Genomic DNA, 27168 nt, shown 5'->3' with positions numbered 1-27168 from the left:
CTAAATTGCTTCCTTTATTCTTTACCAAAATGTGTGAATTTTAGGGATCTGGCATGCAGATGGCTTAAAGACTAAGAAAATAGAGCCAAAAGACAAATTTTTACTCACAAATGTGTACCAGCTACTGCGGGCTATTTGGCACTATCTGCTTCTGTGCTTCATATTAAATCCTTTAACTCGCTTCAATGTGCCTGTGCTGGATTTAGAGCCACTTTTGTCCCTAGGGGAGAAAACAGGAGCTAACTGAGAATCCACATGACACCAACGTTGGGTATTCATTGCTGGAAATCCTCTAAATGATAAGTCACCTTACATTAGGAAATCAGTACAATACAGGAAGAAAAAAATTAACAAGCTTACCACCAATTTTAATCCCACATTCATTAGTTTCGTTAATGCAAGATAAAATAAAGAATTGTCACCATTTCTGATTTGAATTTAAAAAGATGTGACAGATGAAAAATATTTAAGTTTGAAAGAATCTTAATAGTTATGTGTATACATGTATATCCAGGAAGAACAAGTACATTTTGGCTAAATTTTCATTCAACTATTTTCATTCAATACTTAATTTAATTTCATATGTATTTCATTCATAACTTTCATTCAGTATTTCAATTTGAACCAGTAATATATGCACATGGTACAAAGCACACAGGAAGATACAGAGAAAACACAGTGTCTGACCAGACCCTATCCTACAACCACCTAGGTCCCCACAGGCAATCTCTTATTTTGTGCCTCTTTCTAGAGGAGAAACTCTTTCAATACTTGTGTGTAGATGAAGCCCAATAAAATCTTACATTTGGATATAATACTGAAAAGAGGTATCTCAAAAGAATTATAGTTAGCCTTGGGGCGTTACAAATTGAAGTTTTATAATAATAAGCAAGGGACACAAATAACCAGAACATCATCTCCCTCAAATGTGCTATTGTCCCCCACTCCATTTACCGCTTTTCAGTCTTCTTATGGACTTTCCACCAGTACATCCCATGAGTGTCAAAATTCCATTCTATTGCAATATTTTGTCTTACGAAAATCTGTTTGTAAAATATCACAGATTTAGGTCATATGAATGCTGAAAAGACAACTTCAAGAAAAAGGCAAATTCTCCTAGCCTGAGCTACTTAAATTTTAAAAAGTAAATGGAACTTTTCTAAGACAGAACACTGTACTATTCTAATTAGATTGGAATTTTTTTCCCCCTCCCTCATTAGACTGTAGCATTTTTGGTACCATCTTTTGGCAATACATAAAATAAACTTCTCATTTGGAGTTAAGATATTAATTCCAGAGGTTCTGTTATTAGACTCCATTAGGCAACCAGTACACAATTCTCCATCATATAATTAAGGAGACAAAATTGCTCTCAGAGTCACAGATGATCCTACTTGTTCCCAAACGCCAGTAATTTACCAATTTTATAGTTCTTTCCACATTCAGAGTATGCTTACTCTTACCTACACTTAATTTTTTAACTCAACTTCTAAAAATCTTAAATTAATGCATTTTAAAAGGAAACTTTACATCATCACCTTATGCCATACATATATAAATATATGTAACAAAAACATAACTTTAAGAAAAAAACCTCATCCATATACTACCTAGAATCAAGTCAAATCCCACTCGTGGAAAGGATCCCAAATTTGGGACTCAATGATTCAAGCCTGACTTTGTTTTCTATATTAGAACACTGAAACCCAGAGAAATGGCCTAGGAAGTCACAGAAACAGTTTGGGTCAAAAGGTTTTTATAAATCCCCAATTATTAAAACAAAACAAAACAAAACTCCACTTATTCCATGATCTTAGTTCAAGGTTTTTATATAGGTCACCCCGTTTCCATTCTCTTTTCAAGTAACTATACTTTAAAAAAAAAAAAAAAAAAAAAAGTTTGGTGAATTAGCAAATCAGGGGATAGCAATCCAGGAATTAACTGTACTTTTGAAAAGAAAAGTCACCAAAACCTTGAAAGAAAGAAAAAAAAAGACCCCACAAATTAATGAATTTTAAAATAAGGTCATGAATCCACAGAAAACAAGTTTCAACCAGAAGGGAGAAAAGCCCAAGTGCTAAACTTTGTGATAATCCTCCAACGGGGCAGCCCTATCGCACAGGAAGGGATGGCACGGACAAGTTCCTCTCGGAAAGAGCAGCAAGACCAATGAATTCCCAAGTGTTAGAGACCCCACAAGGCAGCGGGTCCTACACAGAACTGAATTCCGTGGGGGAGAAGACTTCTTCTACTAAAGCACAACCAGGTCGTTGTAATTCCTTTCCAAATCTATTTCCACGAGGGCTTTTCCTCTGGGATCTCCTGCGCCTGCGAAATGGGACACACAAGGGAGAGAGAACATCTGCGGTCCTCCAGGGCCCAGCCTCCCGGGGGATCCGAGGCCTGAGCACAACCAAGGGCGCAGGGTGAGCCTTTCCGATGTGCTGCAATTGAAAAAAGGTGCCTACGGAGCGCCCCTTGCTGCAGGCGCCCTAGGGCGCCGCGGCCCGGGGTGTCCTTGCACCACCCGAGGAGCCTCGTCCTGCAGGCGAAGGTCAGGAGCTCCTCCAGCTCCTCCGCACGCGCACCCGAGCTCCCCCCGCCTCCCAGCTCCTGGAAGGAAACCCCAGGAGCCACGGACTCCAGCATCCACACCTGGGAGCAGGTGCGCCTGCAAACCCACCCGACCTGGGGCGCTGGGGGGGGGGGGGGGGGCGGCCGACCGGCCTCCAGCAAGGCCTTCCCGGTGCAGCGCGTCTGTTGCACAAAGTGAGAACAACAAACGGCTCGTCCCGTCGGCAGGTGTCGGGGGCAAGGTCATTCCGAAGGGGCGGGGGGGGGGGGGGCGCAGCCGGGAAGGAGGGAAGGCCCCCCGCAACGCTCCGCGCTCAGGCTCCAGGTCGCCCCCTGGGTCTCCCAGCCCCCCCGCCCGCCCCCCAGCCCAAACTATTTTCTAGACAGGAAATCCACATTTATGCTCAAAATGAGACCCCGAACTAGGAGGAGGGAGAGGCCAGCCCCAAAACTAGCTCCCCAGGAGCGTGTGCCGCTCTCCCTTGCTCTCCTCGGGGGCCGAGGCGGCGGCAAAGGTCCTGAAGAGGAGAAGAGGCCAGAGCCCGGGGGTCGGGGCCCGCGGCGGCAGCAAGGTCGGCCCGGGGCCTCCGCGGGTCCCTCCGTCCGCCCGGGGGCACGGCCGCCGCGCTAGGCCCCGGAGGACGGCTCGGGCCCCGGGCCGCGGGTCGGGAAGGCATCAGCACTCACCGCTGGGCCCGCGGGAGGGTCCCCGGCGACGGCCGCCGCCCTCCGGCTCCCGGGCGTTCGGGTGGGCGCTCCCGGAGGCCGTTGGCCGAGCGCACCGAGGCGCCCGGGGGAAGCACCGGCCGGAGCGGCCCGCAGCGGGCCGGGAGAGACGCGAGAACGGCCGGGGCTGGCCCTCGCCGGGAGCCGTAGCGCAGGCAAGTTCGCGGTCATGTGATACAGGGAAGGGCGGACGTGAGGCTCACGCACGGGAGCGGGGGCCGCGCGACGGCGCTACGGGGCCATCTTTGTTGAGGGCGAGCTGCGCCGATCGCGGTCCGCGGTGCGTCTACGGTTCGAGTTTAGTTCACGCTTCAATTTAGGAAGAGTGAGTGATCTGTAAGACCCACGTGTTTGCAAGGTCAACCTTCGATTGCCGGTTAAAATAACGATTCTTCAGGACTATCTGCATGAAAGCCCCAGTGGCCTGAGCCCTCTGAATATCTCACCACCCCTTGCAGGTGATGATGCACCTGCATCCACCAATTTGGATTGCTCGCGGAGCCCTCTGATTATTAAGAGGTCTTCCGTGACAGCGGCCCCTGCCCTGGTGGCTCCGCTGATCCGTCGCGAGGAGAGTGCTGGCAACGAGCGAGGTTTTTCGGTGGTTAGCAGCCTTGTTGAGCTTCGGGAGCGCCCTCTGCATCGCACCAGCCAGATGCTCGCTTCCCGCGGGAAGCTCCGTGCCTCGCTCGCCCGCTCGGACCCCGGGCCGAGGCCGAATCGCCGGGTATTTTGCGTGCCTGGGATTTAGCAAACGGCCGAGCAAGGGCATGCCCAGGAGGAGGTACTTGGCCAGAATCTAAAGTTGGTCCAGAAGTCGGTTTGGAGAAGTTACCGTTCTCCAAAATAATTTTGGGAAGAGGCCCCTTGAGAAGTACTGCTCCTGAGTCCCCTCTATTTAATAGGGACAAATCATCCTCCTGTAAGAATAGGTTGGTTTTAGGAATGAGGAGTCATTCCCGACCAACCTTTCCGGGGAAGACAGAGAAATCAAGCAGGGTAAGCCAGCCATGGCCAGAACTTGTAGAAATAAGAGCCCTGCTGCTTCCACCAGCACCAGCACCCTTCCACTTTTTTTTTCAAAGATTTTTTAAATTATTTATTTTAGATTTTATTTCTTTATTATCATTCATGAGAGACACAGAATGAGAGAGAGAGAGGCAGAGGGAGAAGCAGGCTCCATGCAGGGAGCCCGACGTGGGACTCGATCCAGGGTCCCCAGGATAAGGCCCTGGGCCGAAGCCGGCGCTAACCCCCCGAGCCACCCAGGCTGCCCAATTCTCATCACTCTTAATCTTTCTGGATCATTTGGTTCTGTGAAAGGAGGCAGTGTGGTACTTGAAATCACCAGACACTGGTAGTAGACTTTCAAGAAGGAAAAAAAAAAAGCCTTTTTCTCTCCCTTACCTGGAAACACTGCCCCCTTGTCTTTTGTGATAAAGCGTCATGCTGGGCCTTCTTCCCTCATTAATGTGGACATTCCTGTTTATGATTCAATCCATCGTTGACTATCTTTGCACCCATAATTGCTCCAAATCTTTTTTTTGGGGGGGGGGGCGGGGGGGAACGGTGGCATATAAATCTAAATAATTGAACACATCCATTGAGTCTCATCTTGTCGCACTCTTCTAGTCAATTCTTCATAAGCGTTCCTTTGGGGTTTTGACCCCAACAGGGTTTCAAACTCAAATTTTCTCCCTTTTCCCAGTCCAGATACCTTCTTCTGATTTTTGTTTTAAAGTAATGGCAAGGGGATCCCTCGATGGCTCAGTGGTTTAGCGCCTGCCTTTGGCCCAGGGCGTGATCCTGGAATCCTGGGATCGAGTCCCACGTTGGGCTCCCTGCATGGAGGCTGCTTCTCCCTCTGCCTGTGTCTTGGCCTCTCTCTGTGTGTGTCTCTTGTGAATAAATAACTAAAATCTTAAAAAAAAAATAAGGTAATGGCAAGATTATTTTTCTAGTCACCAACTTTCAAAATTCTGAAGTCCTCTTTCACTGTCTCCCAAGCCCCCATCTCTTAGATTCCCTCACCTCAATGTCAACTCTCCACTTTGTTCCATTCCCACTGCTTGTTTAGCTTTAGATGATCATTATGCATCATCTGGGCTGATAACCTTTTAACTGGCCATCCCAGCTCCAATCGCTTTTCTCCTCTAATTCTTAATTCTTATTAATTCTTTGTGGTTGGATCCACAAAGAACCTAGTTTTACAGATTGTGTGACATCCCAAATTTGAAGCCCCAGGTTTAAAAGAAATTGATAATTTATAGTTCTCTACAATTCAAAAGTCCATAACAGCAATCCAGTAATTTTTTTAAAGACTTCATTTATTTATTCATGAGAGACACACAGAGAGGCAGAGATACAGGCAGAGGGAGAAGCAGGCTTCCTGCGGGGGCCCGATGTGGGACTGGATCCCAGAATTCCAGAATCACGCCCTGAGCCAAAGGCAGACGCTCAGGAGAAGCTCAGCTGCTGAGCCACCCAGGTGTCCCCAAATCCAGTAATTTTTAAAGTCACTTGAAATTATGAAATAGCCTGGCCAGAGCAGTATATAAAATACTGGACCTTCTAGGTTACCATTTATATGATCATTCTACTCTTGTCAGAATCTTCACTGGCTTTAATACCAGCCAATGAAATACAAGTTCAACCTGGTATATGAAACTCTACCTAACATGGCCCTAACTCATACAATGCCACTTTATTTACTGCTGTGTTTGTGTATGTGTGCATATGTGATGTTTACATACACAGAATACATATATTCTTGCGTATTCCATATGTGTTCTTCTTTTCTGTATATTCTTGACCACTCACTAATTATTCTCTGAGATTGCTTCATGCTTTCCTAACTACTTACCCTTATCCATACTATTCCTGCCACCTGGAATGCCATCCTGCCTCTAGCCACCTTCTGTTTCTTGAAATCCTAACTGCCCTTAAAGAACCACCTACGATATTCCTTCTTTTCATAATTATTTCCTGAGACCTCCAACTTTTGAATCACTATTTGTTGTCTGTCAAAGCACTTACCACATTCTGTCCAATATTATAATTAATTTATGTATTTGCCTTATTTTCTGCTGCCAGATTAAGTTCTGTGTTTGAGACCAAGGTCTATGTCTCATCTGGATGTCTTCTGTGGAGCCAAATACCTTGAGCATGCTGTAGGTCTGCGTTACAAAGTGATGAGTGAGATGAGACCTCTTTCCTGGTTTGGCTGATAAACCGTAATTGACCATTCCAAAGCAATAGTTCTAAAAAGGTTTTGAGCAATGTCAGTATTTTTAGAAAAACCACAGTCTACAAACAACTTGAGAGGGTCATATTTATCTGGATGTTTAGATTTAGCGTGGTCATTCCAAATCAATTAATTTTTTTCTGCTGTGTTTGGTTGTTGCTCAGTTTCCAGTAGGCAGAGCTGGGAATAGGGTGAACTGAACTGGCACAGTTAGTGTTCTCTGCAAGTGCCCCATCAGTAGCAGTAGGCTGCTGAGAATCCATTAGAGATTGACCACAATTTTCTTTAGAAACAGGCTTGTAAGTAGAGAGAAAAAAAAAACTATAAATACCACATTCATTCCTCTACTTGCTGGCAGTAAAAATAAGCCCTTTTGAAGATTTTATTTATTTATTTGACACAGAGAGAGGGAGAGCACAAGCAGGGGGAGGGGCAGACAGAGGGCAAAGGAGAATCAGGCTCCAACTGAGCAAGGAGCCAGATGCGGGACTCAATCCCAGGACCCCGGAATTGTGCCCTGAGCTGAAGGCAGACGCCTAACCTACTGAGCCACCTAGATGCCCTGAAAATATTTCTAAAACATTTATATGAGCAACAATTTTCTTTGTCTTCTTAGAACTATTACCCAGGGTCACTGTTCAGTTTCTTCCTTTGACTATCTTTTTTTTTTCCCTTTAACTATCTTGATTGCCATTCCACCCAGCCTGAAAGTTTCTTACTTACAAAATTTAATATTTTGTATATTAAAAGTATTTCTCTTCACCATTTCTCTACATTTAAAATTTTATGAATATTTTTCCTTGAATGAGTATTTGTATTATAAATGGGAAACATTTATCAAAATGTACGACCCATAATTTCTGTAATTCATACATTTTCTTGATTTGTAAAAATTTCTTAAACACTGTAATAGAAAATGAACAAAGATGTGATTAGGTCCTTTATAGGAAAACAAAAACAAGCCCTAAGAAAATATACTAATAAAAACAAATACTAATTAAAAGTGACAAATATGTAGCATCACAAATATGTAGTGATCAGAATGTAAATTAAAATAGGATAGGCAAAATTGTAAAAGAACAGCTGTATCCATGGGATGCCCAGGTGGCTCAGCAGTTGAGCGTCTGCCTTTGGCTCAGGGCATTATCCCGTGATCCAGGGGGTCCTGGTATCAAGTCCTGCATCAGGCTCCCTTTGAGGAGCCTGGGATTGAGTCCCACATTGGGCTCCCTGCATGGAGCCTGCTTCTCCCTCTGCCTATGTCTGCCTCTCTCTGTGTCTCTCAAGAAAAATACATAAAATCTTAAAAAAAAAAAAAAAAAAAAAAAGAACAGCTGTATCCAGAACTGGTAAAAGCATAAAGAGATGGGTGTTTTCATTGTTGATACAGCTGGAAATTCTAACAACCTTCTGTATTTTTGTATGTATATCAAAGACCTAGTATCATGTGGGTCCTCTGATTCTATAATGTTCCTTCTAGAGATTGATCTTGAGGAAATAACTGGAAAATGTGAAATGAAACATGTATAATACGTCCATAATAAAACTAAAGTGTCCATCAATTGGGGATTCACTGACTTAACATAGTAAATCCATGCAGTGGACTGTGGTATAAATAATGATTAGTTCTTGTCTATTGATGTGAAAAAATATCCATAGAGTATTAAGTTAAAAAAAATCTGGTTACAAAACAGCATGTTTTTATTTCCATTTTTGTTTAAAAACATATTTACACAGGAAAACTCTGGAAGAGCATATACGTTAAATATCTTGGGTGAGGGTGACAGATCATGGCAATTTTTATATTCTTCAAAACTTTTGTATTGTCTGTTGTTTTTACAGTAAACACATATTTTTACAATTCAAAAAAAATTATTTCCATTTTGAAAAAAAAATAAGACCAGATATATTTTTTAAAATTTTATTTTTAGACAATACAATAAAATAACTTTTAGCTATAATTACAGAAATATTAGTACATTACAATATTGTAATGTTGTCAGGATATAATAATATAAAATATTCAATATATTTTTAAATATATTTCATTTGGTTATAGAGTAAACATTAAATTAAGTTTAGTTGCAGTAAGTTACATTTGCTGCATAGAAAAATCTTTGTAAGTTAAATTAGCAATAAATTTCAAATTTAGCATTATTGTAATACTTTTATAAATAAGTTACTTAGTAATGTTTACCTTGCAAAAAGAGACCGCTGAGAAATCCATTATTTTAGCACACTGTGAAATTCCAAAGTAGAAGCCCCAATTTGAAAAGAAACAAGTTATTTACATTTTATCTACAAAGTTAAATCTTCATAATATAAGCTCTTCATAGGCATCTGGAAAGAAATGCATGGGAGCTATGTTTTAAGGCTCAGTCTTAGAGGTATGACTGACCAACTGTTAATATGGCTTCATTGGAATGTAAGGCTTTAGCATCACCTGTCTTTCTCATCGCTGCTAACAGGGCAAGAGAACACAGAGGCTTGGGTAAGCAGAGGCCAGTAAGTAATTTGGCATTAGCACCACTCTAGGGCTTTTACGTTTTAGTTAAATTAGATGACCGTAGGGTGGTTTGTGACTTTGGACTTTAAAGAGAGGCACAGATGAGCAATTATAGCCAGCTGTACCTGGTAACTGCCTGTAGAATCGGTTCTTGGCTGTTTGCCTACAGCAGTTCCTAATTTTGAGTGTGTTGGAAACCACCTGGAGGGCTTGTGAAAATGCAGATTTCTGGGCCTTACCCCTAGATTCTGATTCTGTAAGTGTGAGGTGGGCCCTAAAATTTGCATTTGTAGCAAGTTCCCAGAGGCTGTTGATGCCACTGGTCCAGGGACCACACTTTGTAAATTACTGTCCTATCGAGGGTTTGTGGCCATCCATTAGCCCCTATATGCCATTATTATACAACTGGGACAGTAGGATATTCTTAGAGCAAAAAAGTCTTTATATTAGGTGAGTCTAAGTAAATAATCTAAGTAAAATGCACTTTATAATGTTTAAATGTAAAAATGGCTTGACAGCAGTCACCTGAGCAATGAAGGATGTGAACTATGGTCACAGTCTGTGCTGGCCTTTGGGGTTACACCTTCACCTACAGAGCCACAGAGACAAAAGCAATAACCTGAATTTAAGTATCAGCACCACCAACACCACCTGGGTGGATCAAGAAACATCTTCAGAGCTTTGCCTCAGGATACCTGACCTCTGAGATCCACCAAATAGCGCTACCATCAAGTTCAAGTGGTTCTTAGTGTCTTGCAGATTTTTGTTTTCTTAATTTTGTTCCTACCTTGGCTTCTGTGATGCCTAAGAGAAACTAGATGTCCTGGCTTTCCCTGGCAGAAGTCTTGTTTGTAAACCTTTATTGAGGCCTGCTGAATAATGATGATGGAGTATAAGAACAGTGACAAAGGATGAAAAGGGGGGAAAAAGCCAGCTCACATATGTGGGAGTCTTAACGGCAACAGTTAAGTTAGTATTCTGGGATATCAGATCAGAAACATTAGTCTCTTTTTCTCCCCTTTGCTGTCTGTAATTTTGCACCGTGCCTGGGGCATGGCTTGGTGCTGAACAAAATGCTTGTTTAGTTGAATTAAGTAACCTTGGGAATGTATCAACACACTGAAAAGCAAGTCTTAAGACCTATATCTGCAAAGCTATACAATTTGTACATTAAGATTTTTACACGATTCTTTCAACATGGTTGGTGAGAACATGTAATATAAAACACATTTTTTACAAAGAGTTAGAGAAATAGGGACTAAACCTGGAAATACCTAAGTTACATGGAGTATGAATGTGTCACAGCAAAAGAAAAATAGTTTGAGCCTGATTAGTGAGCAAATGTCTTAAGCATTCTCAACATTTATAGGGATGGGGATAAAGTGCACATCAAGTAAGTAGTGTCCTTATTATTTGGGTGGGTGAACTGGTAAAAAAAAAAAGCTAGATACATTTTAGAGTATGTGTGTAACAGCATCCTATTAAAACTAATTCATTAAGGGCAAAATTTGAATGCAAGCAGGTTACATTGCTGTGGTGAAAGGAATTCAGTGGACAAACAAAAAATCTTTTAAAAAATATGAACAAAGCCATTCAGGGAAACCCCCTTTTGGCCTTAGTCTTGGGTACATCTGAAAAAGCGCTAGAATATCCATGAACCTCAGTTCAGTTCCGGCTTCCTCAGGCCCTAGGTTACTGAACAGGTCTGAAAGTTCAGTCTGGTTCATGAGGAGCCATTACTCTACCTGCCCCAACATCTCCTTCCAGTCCCAGGGACTAAAGGGTGTGGTGGCACCATCCTAAACTAATTTAGCCTCCCTGAGTCTCAAAGACTGGAATAGAAGGGGGCAAAATCTTGGGAATCCAGTGGACCAAATAGCTCTTAACTTGTAGCATCAAACTTTATACAATCGCCATTGAGATCATGCAATTGGATACAAGTGGAATATGATTTCAGTGGTGTTTTTTGAAAAGTCTGCTGCCTTACCATGGGAAACTCTGCAAGAGCACAAGATTTAGATATCAGGATCACAGAACTGACTTAAAACAAATGCTTTGTTGTGCGGGGAAACAAATAGAAACTTTGTACTAAGTCATCACAGAACCATATTGTATGGTTAAAGGAAATCCCTAAATAAATGCATATTCTGCATCATAACTTGCTTATTTAGGACAAAAAAAGAACAGTTCTGTTTTATTTCTTCATTGTCTTCTCTTCATGCACACCCGACAGCGACTTATTATCTTTTCTAACTCCCCAGCTTTCGTAGTTGATGGAATAGGTTTTCTGAAACAAAAGCAAAAGACACAAACAAAAGATGTCATCAATGCATAGATAAAGAGGAACTACTTGGCTGGGTTTGAGCTTTATTAATAAATATTGTAGCTCACCTAAACCTTATTGTAGGAGGTATATTTCTGTAAAGGTATGTACGTCGACATTTTATGATTTAGTTGTATTTCAGCAGCAGTAAGGAAAACATAGGCTGTAATCCAAACTCACAGATCCTCTGTCATCAAAACCACCCTTACCCTTTAAATAGTCTGTCCTCCAGTACAGTTAAAAGCAGCAGATCATTTAGTGGTTTTATTCAGTAATTTGCTATAAGCTTATAGACAAATGATAAATATATTTGGTGGTGACAAAAATCACATTTTTGGGTCTTCACTGGTGCAGTAGTACAAAACCATAGCTACTTGTTGACTGGAGAGCACTTGTAAGGTGGGAGTGCCAAGCTAAACAGGATTTTGTTGGTGCAGGGAGATCTTTTAAAGGTGAGTTCATCGACACACAGTTAAGGAAAATGTAACATAGCAATCTCTGAATAGTTCTGCATTTGGGTCATCAGATTAAACTTGACTTTGAATAGTTACCTGAACATTCTTTGGGGGTTTAACGAAGCCAACCAGAAACTGTAGGAATTTGAATAGTAGTTGCACGTTCCTCTTCCGTGACATTCTATAAACGGACTGGCTCGGAACTCTTCCAGGCAGGAGCCGGGGGAGGCCAGTGCTTGCCCAGCACCCTCAGAACCTGCACTTGTGAACTTTCACATTAAAAATATCTGGATAAGAATTCTGTGCATGGTGTTCAAATTTTCAGTGCTCTTTTTCTTTTGTAGTAAAAATATATTTTTCTTTTTTCAGTAAAAAAAAAAAAATCGTGTGAATTAAACTTTTATACTTCTTTACCCAGATTTGCTAATACTCGAGGTACCTTCCAAGTTGAGGATTAGTCATCAAAAATAAAGCAAAAGCTATTTCTTCTGCCTAAATGCTCCTTTTCCTTATTCAGCTAGCTTGTTTTCATAGTTCAGAAATCTGCTTAAATATAACCTCTAGGAGGCTTTCCTGGACCTCTCTTCTCTTGAACAATCTCTCTCCTTATTTTCTTCAGAGTACTAATCACCACCTGAACCCATTACTATTACGGTTATTTTGTCTTCTTGCTGGCTGTCTACCTTCACCACTAAGATAGAAGTTCCGTGACCAGCAGGAACTTTGGTTCATTGTTGGTATTCTTTTTAGTGCTTTAAACAATCCTGGCACATGGTAGATGTTCAATAAATACTTGTTGAATTAATAGCTAAATGAATGGATGTCTGCGAGTAATTAAGGGGGAATAATGTATCATATGTGATGCTGTACCAAAATAAAATGAATAACCACCAACCGCATATGTGCGGCTAGCAGAATCACTGATGGTCCAGAGATTTCTTCATTTAGCACTTAACATCTGGGGAATCTTTCTTTAAAAGGCTTTTTCTCTTAGTGCCCATCTTCATATGAATGTCAAAGGGGCACAGGGTAAGGCAAAAAAGATTTTAGAGCAGATAGACTCAGGTTCAAATCCTAGTTTTACCACTGACTAGTTGTGAGACTTTGGGGTCTTCATATTTATTTATAAAACTGTAGAAGACAAAACTACCTCCAGGGTTTCCATAAGGATTATGGGCAATGTATATAAAACAGCTGCCACATTTTAAAGCAGGCATTCTATTACTAATATAGTATTACTCTTCACCTAAATGTCTTATTTAGAATTTATGGGTAAAGTCATTTTTTAAAATGCTCCATTATTTACAAAAAAAAACCTACTTTAAAAAAGTGTATTTCCAGATTTTCGAGCAAATGTTCATGGAATACTGTGCACACTAATGTCAGGCAGCATCAGTTTTGGGGGCCACATTTCACCCAGTCCAATGTAAGGTTCTAAGGGTATTCTTTACTATGAATTTGCTGTTCCTTTCCTCCTTACCATGATAAACGAAAATCCTTTCCAGAGAGAAATCCAGCCATTGGGACATGAGGGAATGTCAGTGGTTTGGCTGTGAATGGCTATGGCAATCGTAGGACCTTCACAGACAGTGCATCTGTAATGTGAAATAAAGAATATGGCAGCTGGGGCGCCTGGGGGGCTGAGTTGGTTAAGTGTCTTGCTCTTGGTTTTGGCTCAGATCATGATCTCAGAGTCATGAGATTGAGCCCCACATGGGGCTCTGAGCTCAGCATGGAGTCTGCTTGAGATTCTCTATCTCTGCCTCTCTGCCCATCCCCCCACTTGCACAGTGTTTCTCTCTAAGATAAATAAATAAAATCTTAAAAAGAGAGATTATGGCAGCATCAGCACTTTCTGCCCTATATGTGCTGCCTTACGTTCCATTACAAATGAAATGATTCATCTGATCCCATCACAGAGCTAAGGGATTAGATTTTTACCTGCTAATATAAGGCTCCAGGGCCCTGCCAGTAATTGGAGCCATGTCCATTGGCATCAGAGCTGGTGTTGACAGCCAGTATGAGTAGTCATTTCGAGATGCAAAATTACAGACATTGTTGATGTTACAGAACAAGAATGGCATTGTGGTAAATCGCTGCAGGCAGCTGCCGAGAGTTCCTAATGAAACATCAGACTGAGTATCACTTTCAGTACATTAAAATTATATTGAGTAACATTACTAGGTAGAGGCTAATTAAAACAACCTATGGCAGAAATGAGATAGACAACCCCAAAAAAGTTATTTGCAGAATGTGTTATTAAAAAGTTGTGGGGAGGGGATCCCTGGATGGCTCAGCGGTTTGGCGCCTGCCTTTGGCCCAGGGCGTGATCCTGGAGTCCCGGGATCGAGTCCCGCGTCGGGCTCCCGGCCTGGAGCCTGCTTCTCCCTCCTCCTCTGCCTCTCTCTCTCTCTATGTCTATCATAAATAAATAAATAAATAAATAAATAAATAAATAAATAAATAAATAAATAAATAAATAAAAAAAGTTGTGGGGATCCCTGGGTGGCTCAGTGGTTTAGCACCTGCCTTTGGCCTAGGGCATGATCCTAGAGACCCGGGATTAGGTCCCCCATTGGGCTCCCTGCATGGAGCCTGCTTCTCCTTCTGCCTGTGTCTCTGCCTCTCTCTCTGTGTGTGTCTCTCATGAATAAATAAATAAAATCTTTAAAAAAAAAAATGTTGTAACAATGAGAGAAATCAAAGATCCAAGAAGTAAACAGATTCTCCTTCTCCCCCAACCCTCTTAATACTTCCGGTGACCGTTTCTCATCAGTCTGGCACTTGAGGACTGGTCGAGGTCAGTGGGGAAAATCTTTGCTTCAAAGTATTTCCAGTTATTCAAATATATGTAATAGCTAATAATTAGATAAAGCCTTAGAAAAGCTGCTACTTTTAAGATTAAAAAGCAAACGTGACTTAAGGGAAAATTGTTTGCATTGAACAGGACGAGCTAGACTAACATTCATGAGGTAGGCTCCTTCCAGAGCTGTGCATTCCAGAACGAAAACCTGACATTAGGCCCTTGTTGTTTTTTTATTTAACTCTCTTTGAAAAGTGCTGCAAGGTACTCAGGCTTGTTTGCACATCAGTGCAGAGAGAAGTACCCCCTGCTACAAAAATTGACAATCCGGGTATGGAACAAAATGAATGAAAACGAGGACGGGGACATTACCCAAGTCTTGTCCATGGGCTTGTTCATTTCCTTGTATGAAAAGAAGAGAAAAGCCACTATAGAGTGGCGCTGTCCCTTCTGGACAGGAAGGAATCACTGTGGTCTGACTATGCCTGGTGAAGATAAAGCCCCTCTTCATGGTCCCAGTTGCAGGTGGTCCAGGGTCTCCAGGTCTTCCCTTCAAGCCTGGCAGTCCATCTAATCCAGGTGGTCCTTTAAAAAATATGTTATACATGTTGTGATACAAACAAAACCTCAAATTCATTTTCTCAAAATACTAATTTAAATGCTTATGTATATCTGTTAAGCTCCTCCTTAAGGGGTCCTACAGAAGAATGGTTTACAAAATGGCCAAGTATTATTAAATGTTGTCTAGTGTCAAACAGTACTTCTTCGTCGTATAAATGTTTGTGTATATCGAGTGGTGAGTTTTTGAGATGAGGGCTTCTTTGTCTTCCGTGATGCCTCACACAGTGGCCAGCACATTTTATGTACATCTTTTGCGTGCCAATGAATGTACCTTATTTACAAAGTGGTTAAATAAGTCAAATATCTACAATTTGAAAGTCTATTCAAGTGGATAATAAAAAATGACATGTGCTTTTGATAAAGTCAGCAAACATGGAAAACAACTGAAAGTTCTTTTAAAGGTATAAACTTAGAGAAAGTTTTTAATCAATTAATACGGCATAAAACATTTTTTTTTTTTACTGTGGTAAGAGTTAGTTTCTTTTATCTATATGAGTTTAATGCCAAATAAGTAGTTTTTATACTTTTTTTTCCTCTGCCCTAGAGTAAGTTAACACACATTTGTCACTTTCTAAATAATATACCAGAGAGCTATCCTTCTGTCCATTGTCCTGTTCTTTCTTCTTCTTTTCATCATCAGCTAGCTATTATGATTTTGGCACTGGCTTCCATCCCCCGTTAGCCCCTGATCCATTTCCACTGCCTCTATACCCCAAGTACCACCCAACCCACCTTGGGTCCTAAAGAAATGCAAGAGGGTAGGTAGAGACTTGGATTTTGGGCCCATGAGTCAAAAGAGGTATTATTGTTTCCCACAAACGGCCATGCCCTGGAGTCCGGCAATGCCCCAGTGTAGTCAAGACTCAGGAGTCAATCATTTAACAATTTGTTAAAGCCCCAAGATTTTTTTTTTTTTTCAGTCTACCCTCTATTCCTGTCTTCCAGGGGTCTTGGCTTATTCTTTGAAATTAAAAATAGACCTATTATTAATATCTAAATTCATCAAAGTCTCATTTCTTACTTGAGTTGTCCAAAATTGTATGTTTTTAATATATCAGATAGAGGAAGATACACATTCTTCACTTTTCCCAACATCTACCCTCATTCCCAGAAAGTGTAATTGGACACAAGCTAAGGATGCCTCCAGCTGTCTGGACAGGAATTGCGATTAGATGAGCATGACAAGAACTGGAAGTGAGCTTCCATGCAAGTATGCATCATAAGGATAGTCTGCATTTCTGAGAGAGAGAGGCCAGGGCTCTCAGTTTATACCTGTGCTATTAACTCTTAGATCCTTTTATCATTCTTACGAGGCCCTATGGCATTAGGACTCATTCTATCTACTTGCTAATGATTCCCAACATGATTTGTAGGGTAGGACCCTCACTCTTGCTATGGCCCAATTCTGAAACTTGGTCAGTAAAGTTTTCAGTTAATAAAATTAATTGATAGAATTATGAATTAAGAGTTTTACATTTTGCCACTTTGGAAAACACATTTTAAGGAAAGTTGAATGATTACGTGTGTTCATGACATTGCTAAATCATGAGTGATTATGCACGATGTCATAATATTATATATTTATATGCATAATTCTATTGAATTTTTTAAGATTCAAGTCTCTAGTCTTTACAGTTTTATTATAGTAGACCTGGTCATATGTCAATAAATGGGGAAATAAAAACATGTTTTTTCTTACTTTAACAAAATCAGCAATTCTAAAAAGAAGATTTTGTTATCTAGGAATTTTCTAGAAAGTCCTTTTGAAACTTTTGCGGAAGTTGATATACTTGATCCAAGTATATCAAATTGACATAAATACTTACCTGGCAGGGGAGATACCATGATCACAAATTGACATAATAGCTTATGTTCAGACTAAAAAAAAATATTTTTTAACAAGAGAACAAATCTATACCTTATTTTATTTATTTTTCAGTAAGTTTAAATCCTGGGGGGGGCGGGGGGTACAGCAACACACAGATTCTGTAGCCAGTGGCTTTAGCAGGAAGGTTGCTTTGGAATTTGGCATGAGTAGGAGCTTGCGTGACTTACTTTCCCTCAGATGACTCAGGTTTGCCCCCAGGACTCACTGTAGTGTTCTTTACTTGGTACACATAAGCACATCTGTTGCCTAGATAAAATTTAGCTTCAGCTCCAGCATAAACACCTTCAAGCTCCAGAAGAGGTATGTGCTTCCTCTGGTTCTGGAGACCCTGCTTACAGCCAGCAAAAATGGCCTTGGACCACAGCCTTCCAGACATATTTGTCATTTTAGAAATCCTGTTCCCAGCAGGTCCCTCTTACTTCCCCTCAAAGTTCAGGGACCTTATCCCCACCCAGACTAAAATATTTAAGATGGCCTTTTTCAGGATAACACATGAGTTGTTCACTCACTCAGGATTCAAGCATGGCATGCATGGCATAGTGGAAAGATGGCTTTCCTCAATAAAGACACTAAGTTGCTCTTCTGTTCATATCAAGATGTTCTTTTGAACTGTGTACTTAAATGCCACTACTATAAGTACTTGTTATTAGATAAGGACTCTTATAAATAATTAAAAACAGTACAGGTCTTCCCAAAAATAGAATTGGTGCTTTATTAGGTCTGTCTGTCCTAAGGCTAAAAATTTGGAGTACATTTATTTGCCCAGTTAAGAGATAGGAAGAATGGTGTATTCCAATAACTCTTCGTTTTTCGCCTTCTTCCAAATGAACGTTTTGTTCCTGGCTTTTAATGTGAACAAACTGAAAAGCAAGATGACTCTTACAGTCACATATCCGAACGAGACTTCTCTCTATATTGAAACAGTATTCCTTCAGTGAAGAGAACGAGCCAGCTCCTTATTTACCTTGCTCGCCTTTACAACCTTTGTTGCCTTTTTCTCCAATTGGCCCAGGAGTTCCTGGTATTCCATCCATGCCTGGTTTACCTCTTGGTCCACAGGGTCCTAGGCAAAAAACCCAACACCCTGTTGAATGGTTCATACAGGATAAAACGTAGGGTGGCCAACCACCCCAGTTTACCTGGGACTTCCCCAGTGTCAGCAATGAAAGTCCTACAACACTTACAGACAAGCCCGGACAGTTGGTCATCCAACCTGTTACACCCGAAACAAAAAGCCGCCCCCCCGCCACTCAAACAGAACTAGGAACATCTGAAATAACAGCAGTTTAAAATTGTGCTGCCATTTTGATTTACACTGTTCCAGAATTGGCTATTCCCTTGTACTGACCAAAGTAGTATCTCTTTTATATCCCAGGTAATTCAGGTAAACATAGAACATAACACTTCTGTTCAGAAGCCTATTAAAATGTGCCAACCCTACACAGAGGGGTTAGTTCGGTTTCCATAGACCAATACTTTGAAAAGATTTCATAAGATTAAACATACATTTGTGTTGACTACTCTTCCAAATGCTGTACAAAGTTTTAGAAAAGTATATGCATACAGAACTCAAGTTTATTCAGGCAATCATTTAGAAATAGAGCTCTAAGACTGGGAGTTGTCAGAGAAGATAGACATAATACTTGAACCTAATAAAAAACACACATACGCACCCTAACGTGTATTTGCTCAAGCTTACTGTATGCATGACAGTTTTCAGTAGATTCAAAAGGTCTTTTATTTGCTGATCAAGAGTAAAACAAGCTCACTCCTAAGACTATAAAAAAAACACTGTAATGCGTAACATTTTCTGCAAAGTTGTATTGCTCGTTTGCAAAGCACTTTCTAGAGATTTTAGTTCAACCCTTTCCTAGTAACCCACGTCAGTGCTGCCAATGCCATACCTAGGATTCCTGGTGGCCCTGGTGGCCCTGGTTCTCCTGGCATCCCCGGTCCTCCAGCACGGCCAGGTGGCCCTGGGCTTCCTGGAAGGGAGATGATCTTAACTGTGCCAGGGTCTCCACGGACACCTATGGATATGAGCAGAAGAGAATGATGGCTTCACTGATGAGTTCCCCTTTCTTCATGAGAAGCAACACAAAGGAAATAAAACTTACCAGGTGGTCCTTTTGGCCCAATTTGCCCTGGAGGTCCAGCTGGTCCCGGAAATCCTGGGTTACCCTTCTCTCCTTAAAAAAAAAAAGGGGGAAAAAAAAGATGATTTGATTCCACTTAGAACACTGGGTTCCCTATCTCTTCAGGTTTATGGTCAACTGGAAGGATATACCTCGGATTTAGAACCAGAGGAGCTGTGACAATGACTACAACTTTTGATATTTTATTTGAACCCAATCAGTCATGTTTAACGTCTTTTAAAAAATATATTCAAGAAATAGGCATTAAGATTTTGTAGTTTAGTACTGAAGGGGAAGAATTCCTAAGAGTTCACTTTTTAAATCCAGAAACCAATTCAATTGAATATTTAATTTAAAGTATGAAGTAACAATAAAACCTATTTTAGTGCTTATATCGACTGTCACAGTCATATACTTTCTTGGCTTGTTATTCTAGCTTCATTAAGAGCCTGTTATGTTGGGAACTCTCATGGATGCATCTAGAATATCTGCTTTCATGTAAACTATCAAAATGGTATGATTTCTCTTCCAAATAGTCTTTGACATGAGTAAAAGTTTACCAAGAATCATTGATTTGGAGAAATACTTTAAAAAATCCTGAAATATTATAAATATTATATCTGATCACTTAGAAATACTTTAATACTGAATATGGTGTTCATAGAAGAGGTACAAGGGGCACCTGGGTGGCTCAGTTGGTTAAGCATCTGACTTAGCTTCAATTCATGATCCTGGGTCCTGGAATGGAGCCATGTATCAGGCTATTCACTAAGTGGGGAGTCTGCTTCTCCCTCTCCCTCTTGCTTTGCTCCCCGCCCCCGCTTGTGCACGCTCTCTTTCTCTCTCAAATAAAAGCTTTTTAAAAACAGAAGAAATAGGGGATCCCAGGGTGGCTCAGTGGTTTAGCGCCTGCCTTCAGCCCAGGGCGTGATCCTGGAGTCCCGGGATCGAGTCCCGGGATCGAGTCCCGGGATCGAGTCCCATGTCGGGCTCCCTGCATGGAGCCTGCTTCTCCCTCCTCCTGTGTCTCTGCCTCTTTCTCTCTCTGTCTCTCTCATGAATAAATAAATAAAATCTTAAAAAAAAAAAAAACAGAAGAAATAAAATCATCATAGTACTAAAAGTTAACTGGAAACTATAAATTATCCACTTGGTATCAGAACTTGAGGAAGATGTCCATATTTGTTTATATACATCAGAAGAAGCCTAAGCATTTTTCCTTTTGGGGATTAAAAGTCCAAATAAGGAAGTGCAAACTTGTCAGTAGTGCCAGCTGATAGATGGTGTTATTCTGAAATTTAAGAGGAATGTGTTTCATGGAACATATTTCAAAAGAACTGATTTTATGAATCTCCCATCTAAATACCTCTAAATATTTCACCAGAACTTTTTTGTTTAGTGGCGCCTTTATATAACTTCTTTTTTGAAGGTTTTATTTATTCATTTGAGAGAGACAGGGCAGAGGGAGGGGGAGAGGCAGGGGTGGGGTAAGGGGCGGGGGCAGAGGGAGAGGGAGAAGCAGGCTCCCTGCAGACCTCCTTGCTCTCTCCCAGAAGCAGAGCTCGAGGCAGGTCTGGATCCCAGGACCCAGAGATCCTGACCTGAGCCAAAGTCAGACACTTAACTATCTGAGTCACCCAAGCGCCCTGAGCCTTTATAGAATTTTTTTACAATCTCACATATCCTTCTTCTGAGAGGTGGGGTGTAACAGGTGGGATGCGCTTCCCAGGCTACCTGCCAGTGTTCACCCTCCCCCACAATGTCTAGTGGGAATCCTCAGAATCATTTGCTCTGATTTATTCTTAACTAACTTGTTCCTGAATAGTCAGTGATTCAGGAAGGATCCTGAAAGCATTGAGAAAGGCTCTCTTTCAACTCTACATTGTTCTGTCTTGCACCTGGAAAAGGTTTTCCTTTGTGAAAATGTGGCTTTGTTCCCTTTGGCTACACACGCACTATTTAGCACCTGTGTAGTCTATAGTAATAGATTCCTTGCTGACAAAAGCAATGCAGAAGATTTAATCAGTGAAGACAACAAATACAGTATTCAAAACCTTATTTAAGGTTCATAGCATCCTTATGGGAGATGTGAAAATTATTTTCTGAAACCTGAAGTTTACATTTATGTGGACGAAAATTTTAAACTTAAAACCCCACAAAGTATAGTTCTCTTCTGATTAAAACACAATACATGTGCCCAAACAACAAATACCTAAATCCACATATAAAAATTTACTTACCCTCCCCCATTCATAGTTTGGTAAATACTCATTTAGGTTTTCAGCTTTTTAAAATTATAACACATATGCAAGTTAAAACAAGCAAATTCAAAGAAATACTATTGATATTGATGTAGTTGCCCATTCCTAACCCAAAATACGTCAGTATTCTCAAAGGTAACCACTTTAAACTGTTTTATTTATTTTATTTGTTTTACTTATTTATTTTTATTTATTCTATCCTTAACGTATGGATTTAATTTTTAAGATCTCTGAGTTTGGGTGCTGGTGGTCTTCCTTCTTCACTTATAATAACCAAGGTCCTATTTGCACCCCAACTGTCCATGGTGACCAGAGTTTTTCAGTAATCATTTGCATGCCCTAAAATATAAATCACAGTCATTGTCTTTGCATCCAAAGAGTGGACAAAAACAGTACCTTTAACACCTGGAAATCCGTAGAATCCAGGATCGCCTCTGAGCCCTGGCAGACCTGGGCTCCCTGGTGCTCCCTGCATTTCAAATAAAAGGGAGCAGAACCAAAAACAAATTTTAAAAATCACAACAGTCACTGCAGTTCTGTCTTTTTTTTTTTTTCAAGTAGACAGTATATAATATTACATTGGGTCAGAATGAGCTGAAGTGGACAGACCTCATTTTTACCTTCCCATCTATCCAATCCCCCTTTAGCTCCTCTGCTACCTAGACCTCTCCTTAGGATTATTGCTGTCAATAAAACAGAAGCAAAACCTGCCCTTAGGCTCAAGCGCAAACACAGCTTCTGGACATTAATGTCTATTGTATGAGTACTGAACACAATTGAATGTTTTGTATCCTAAATGGAACTGCCCAGCATTTGGAGATCTTTCAGGAAGAGTAGGCACTGGACTGCCAGAATGAAAATTATATTTTTTTAATTTGTAATTTTTACAAAGACAACAGGGCCAATATTGAATTGTGGCACTCATCATCATTCTAACTAAGCTGGCAGAATTATAAATTACTCTGGGTCAGAGGGTTAGGCATGTAAAGTGTCTAGGGATTGGGAGCATGAAGGGGTTGCCAGGGGAGCTCTGGTATGAACTTTTGGCAAGGATGTAGTGGTCAGACCAGGAGGAGATGCTCCATCCTTATGAGGCCCACACTAATTGCCCTTGTAGCCATAGAGTGCTCAAGCAAGGTCACAGGAAAAGGAAAAGAGGGCAGAGCTTCAGAAAGGAGCTACATATCAGAAAGTAAGTTACATCTACCATTACACTGTCCATATGAATTGAGAATTTTCCTATTACTTGAAAATAATGAACTGAAAGTCATTCAAAATGCCATGAATAGCAAAACTGGCCTCTGGGTCAATTGTCTTTGGAGCAAGAAGACGAAAGAAGGAATAGTCCTATTGCTTGAATAAGCTGTTGTGAGGTCAAAGAAAAAGGGAGAGGAAACAGAACCACCAGGTCAAGAACTCTCAGGCTCCTGAGGTCTGGCTTGTTCTCCAGAGGCAGAAGCAACCAGGGAGGAGTTGCTGGTGCCAGGCTAAGCCCCTGGGTAAGAAGAATTATCTTTGAGGTGCAAATGTAGAAGCTCAGACTGCTCTTGGAAACACCAAAAGACTTAAGGGAGATCACATTTCCAAACAACACTTTCCACAGCCCAGTGCCCTTGGAAGGACGTTCCCTGTGATTACAGGATCAGTGTTGGCACTTTCAAAGAATCATGGAGAACATGAGAGATATTGAAGACTGGGCAAATGATGCATTTTAAAAAAAGTTTTAAAAAGGTAGATTCTGGAAACTAAATACCAAGAGAACTTAAGAGAACATAACATGATTCCTGACACACCACCAGGAGTACCTCATTGCCCATCAGTGATGAAAACACAGAACACTGAAGATATAACTGACTCTCTCATCAATCTCCCAGAATTTGATGTAAACAGGGGGAACGGGTTTTTCAAATATGCTGTGAAGGAGAAATGAGGTAAGATGGCCCAGGTGTCCAGTGAGAGACTTAATTCAGAGAACTTCATAGGCTGGGAGCATGAGCCTAACTAAACACAATGACATCTATACAAAAATAAATGTGAAAGTTCTGCACTTAAGTTACAAACAAACAGGCAAGAACTAAAAGTAATGGAGAAAATTTGGAAGAGATTCATGAGGAAAAGTTAGGCGTGTGTGCACATGTGTGCCACAGGCTCTGGTTGACCAGAAGCTCACTGCGCAGTGACAATGAGCTGACATGGCAGCCAAACAGCCCAAGCAGAATTTTAGGTTGGATTCTATGATGGTGATTTTCAAGTTGGTGAGAGTCTTCGCTTCTTTAGCCACTCCGTGGGGATACTGAGTTCTCACTTGCAGGGGGTATTTGTCCCAGGGGCTACATTTTTAAGGAAGATATTGACCAACTAGGATATATTCAAAATAGATGCAGGGTTGATCAAGTGTTAAACTGAATTTGAAAAATACTCGAAGCAAGTGGGAGCTATTTATAAGCACTAGAGGGTACATCAGGGGGAAAAAGGAAATAGACATTTGGGGTATAGCACAGATAACATTTTTAAAGATTTTATTTGTTCATGAGGGACACAGAGAGAGAGGCAGAGACATAGGAAGAGAGAGAAGCAGGTTCCCTGCTTCATGGGAAGCCCGATGAAGGACTCAATCCCAGGACCTCAGGATCATGACCTGAGCCTAAAGCAAACCCTCAACCACTGAGCTAACCCAGGTGCCCCTAGGACAGATAACTTTGAAAGCATTATTACTAGAGGAAAATTATGTTGTCCTCTACAGAGATCCCAAACTCTTTAAGTGTAATAAGAGTTTGGGATCGCTCTAGAGGACAACATATATATATATTCCATTGCTGGAATTGCTTAGAGTCTCAACAAGAAAAACTCAGGAATAACATGGAAAAGGGTCCCCTACAAATCAAACTTCTAGAGGCCAAATCTGTCCAACTCTGAAGATTCTCTCAACCTTCCAGACTCTTCCCTTGGGTGCACAGAAACATCACAGACGGGAATTTTTTTTTTTTTTGCCTCTGGGTACCTCTGATCCTGGCAATTGATTTAGAAGAATATAAGAAGTCAAGATAATTTTCCACACTTACCGGTTGACCCGGTGGCCCCTTGTCTCCCACAGTTCCAGGTAGACCTCTGGGGCCAGGCTCACCCATGAGTCCCTTGTCTCCTTTTATGCCTTTCACGTGGCTCCCTGGAGGGCCTGGAGGACCAGGCTCACCTGAATTTACAAAGTGCCTGTCAGTATTGCCAGTCCGAGAGGTTGGCCAGTTCTGTCGGTGATGTTTTCAGAGAATGGATAAACCCTACACCTATTGTTACCCTGCATGTTCTTTGTGTTCTGTGATGGGTTTGTGGCAAAGAGAGAATGAGATAAACAGGGAAGCACCTGGCCCAAGGCAGGAACCGTGTCTCCCTCCTAAAGGTCTATTAGAGCAGGATCTTTGCAGAGCACAGTACTCAATACTAGCAACTCAATAAATCTTCATGATGGGATGCATCTCTCTCCTTCAGGCTTATCAATTTGTCATTTACTAATTTTCCACTAGCCTCAACAGCACCAACAGCTTTGATGAGCATCGAGTGTCATATGGAACAACTGAATCAATACTGTACACCTGAAACTAGCATTACGCTGTATGTGAACTAACACATTTAAATCAAAACTTAACAACAGGATCACCACCACCACCAGCTTTGCTGCCCTCTATGTGTGAGCCAATGGGCTGGAGAAGGTGAAGACCAGAGGTCAAAAGGAGCAATGAGGTCATATCAGCAGAAGGCCAAAAGCTTCTATTAATAGTCAAACACTCTTTTCATTCTTTTATCTTATTAAAAGTAGACCCTCTACCTGGGTTTCCTCTGAAGCCTGGTGGACCTCGATTTCCTTTCTGGCCAGGGATGACTGCACCAGGAAAACCTGGTGGCCCTGGGAGTCCCGTCATGCCAGTGGGTCCCCGTGGCCCGGCATCTCCCACTGCCCCTTTCCTGCCTGGGGGGCCTGGTAGGCCTGGGGCGCCCCTGTCTCCTTTGGCTCCTATAAAAAAAAAAGTCTGGTAAGATTCATAATGCCTTGTACTTGGGGTTACAGCATAGGGGTATCTCTGGTAATGCAGACACTGTGTTTAAAGAGTCACAAAAAAAAAAATAAAAATAAAAAAAATAAAAGAGTCACGAAATATTTTTTAATAGAGACCTACTAGGAACTGAGTTGAGCCTTATTTCTGCCTTCCTTTAGTTGTTTGATTTTGGCAAAGTGACCTCACTGTTGTATGTGTCAGTTTTCCTATTTTAAAAATGACAGTTAAAACCTGATGTAGTTCAGTCTTTAAAGATCAAGTGAAATGATACACAGATGGAAGAGGGTAGTGGAAGCTCTAAAGTGTTCTCTATCTACGTGCCGCCATTATTATTATTATCGGATGAACTTTAATTACAATAACATTATTTAATCAGAGCCAAACTTCCTGGCACTGATGTGCACATTTGAAGAGTCACCCAGTTATACCCAGACAAAGCAGCAACAAAGTCGAGGTCACTATTCTGTCCTCTGGTTGCCTCTCCCCCCGGATGCAAACAACTACCCTGGAAGGGATGAATGTGGCCAGAGGTTTGTCTTTACCAAAGAGGATGCCCAAGAGGTCACCGCTTAATTACTAATATTTTTCATCTTGGAGAACCTTCAAGGAATTTGTGCTTTGACATTCATGAATGTGTAATGTGTGAATTAAAAATAACCACTCCCTTCTCTTTTCTATCTCTGCATTATTCTAGAAATAGTAAATGGGACACAGGTAGGAGACAGGAAGGAGAAGAAGGGAAAGCCTGGATGAGCAGCTAGCACAGGGAAAGGCTTGGGAGGTTATTATGTAGGAAGACAGGGTGATGATGAAATGGATGAATATTGAAATATTGAATGTCTAGCCTTTGTGTCTGATGTTCTCCAGCTTTTTTATGAAGATGTTGGATAGATGATTTCAGCTCACTCAAGCTCTGAAATGCTGTATTTGTATGACAGGGTCTGGCAATGGTCAGAGGCACCGTGATGCAGTCTTAGGTTACATAGTTCATGCCCACAAAGATGCTTCCTTGTTTACAGTATGATTCCTTCTTAGCACTTGGGAGAATTAAAACTAATTAAAAGGATTCATACCTTCCAAGCCTCAATGAACTCTTGTCTATATTTTAGTTATTCTAGAGGGAGGCACATAATCATTTACTTACTTAATTAGGCTAGTTATTATCTTTTTAAGGCTTTTTTACTTAAGATGATCATTTTATGTCAGATTTTATTTCCAAATAGATGCCAAAGTGTTCTCACCCAAATGGTTAAACTGTGAGCTTTGTCCAGGAAAATAGGACAAATAGTTTCTTTTCGGCCATAATTCTAAAACTGATCTGTGATCTGAGGGAGAAGCCTTTGTGCACGTGGGGGTAGGGTAGGTGGGGTCTGGGAGGTATGAGAACGTGGAGCCCAACCAAAGAGACTATGATATAATCAAGAAACAAATGAAAAGGGACAGCTCTTGGGGATCCCTGGGTGGCTCAGCGGTTTGGTGTCTGCCTTTGGCCCAGGGCACGGTCCTGGAGTCCCAGGATCGAGTCCTGGGACTTGTCGGGCTCCCGGGATGGAGCCCACTTCTCCCTCCTCCTGTGTCTC

At 41.3% G+C, this 27168-nt stretch overlaps 2 protein-coding genes across 18 annotated transcripts in view; both read right to left on the bottom strand.

The window, feature by feature from the left end:
• Nucleotides 1-3417, bottom strand: part of MFF (mitochondrial fission factor) — a 30546-nt gene extending 27129 nt beyond the window's left edge. For 13 of the 17 annotated variants that reach the window (XM_038574000.1, XM_038574002.1, XM_038574007.1 and 10 more), the window contains exons 1-2: nt 3262-3417; nt 109-220 (exon numbers count right to left, since the gene is read on the bottom strand). The gene's annotated coding sequence lies outside the window, so the exon portion shown is untranslated. Of the gene's footprint in view, nt 1-108; nt 221-954; nt 974-3261 lie in introns of those variants that run through there. The other 4 variants (XM_038574016.1, XM_038574018.1, XM_038574006.1 and 1 more) reach the window with 3 other exon arrangements.
• A 5034-nt stretch (nt 3418-8451) lies between these two features.
• The window catches only part of COL4A3 (collagen type IV alpha 3 chain), a 130429-nt gene continuing 111712 nt past the window's right edge, over nt 8452-27168 (bottom strand). Inside the window, exons 42-52 of the mRNA XM_038573998.1 lie at nt 25360-25545; nt 24599-24729; nt 21933-22005; nt 19258-19329; nt 19045-19170; nt 18105-18203; nt 15004-15216; nt 13770-13947; nt 13309-13423; nt 11925-12097; nt 8452-11337 (exon numbers count right to left, since the gene is read on the bottom strand). Of these exons, the coding sequence (XP_038429926.1) occupies nt 11253-11337; nt 11925-12097; nt 13309-13423; nt 13770-13947; nt 15004-15216; nt 18105-18203; nt 19045-19170; nt 19258-19329; nt 21933-22005; nt 24599-24729; nt 25360-25545 (1451 nt within the window). The 3' untranslated portion in view covers nt 8452-11252. The remainder of the gene's footprint in view (nt 11338-11924; nt 12098-13308; nt 13424-13769; nt 13948-15003; nt 15217-18104; nt 18204-19044; nt 19171-19257; nt 19330-21932; nt 22006-24598; nt 24730-25359; nt 25546-27168) is intronic.

Source organism: Canis lupus, chromosome 25 (assembly GCF_011100685.1).
Source record: "Canis lupus familiaris isolate Mischka breed German Shepherd chromosome 25, alternate assembly UU_Cfam_GSD_1.0, whole genome shotgun sequence".
In the NCBI taxonomy this organism is placed as follows: Eukaryota; Metazoa; Chordata; class Mammalia; order Carnivora; family Canidae; genus Canis; species Canis lupus.
Note: the sequence above shows the minus strand (reverse complement) of the source record. Positions and strands in the feature narration are given on the sequence as shown.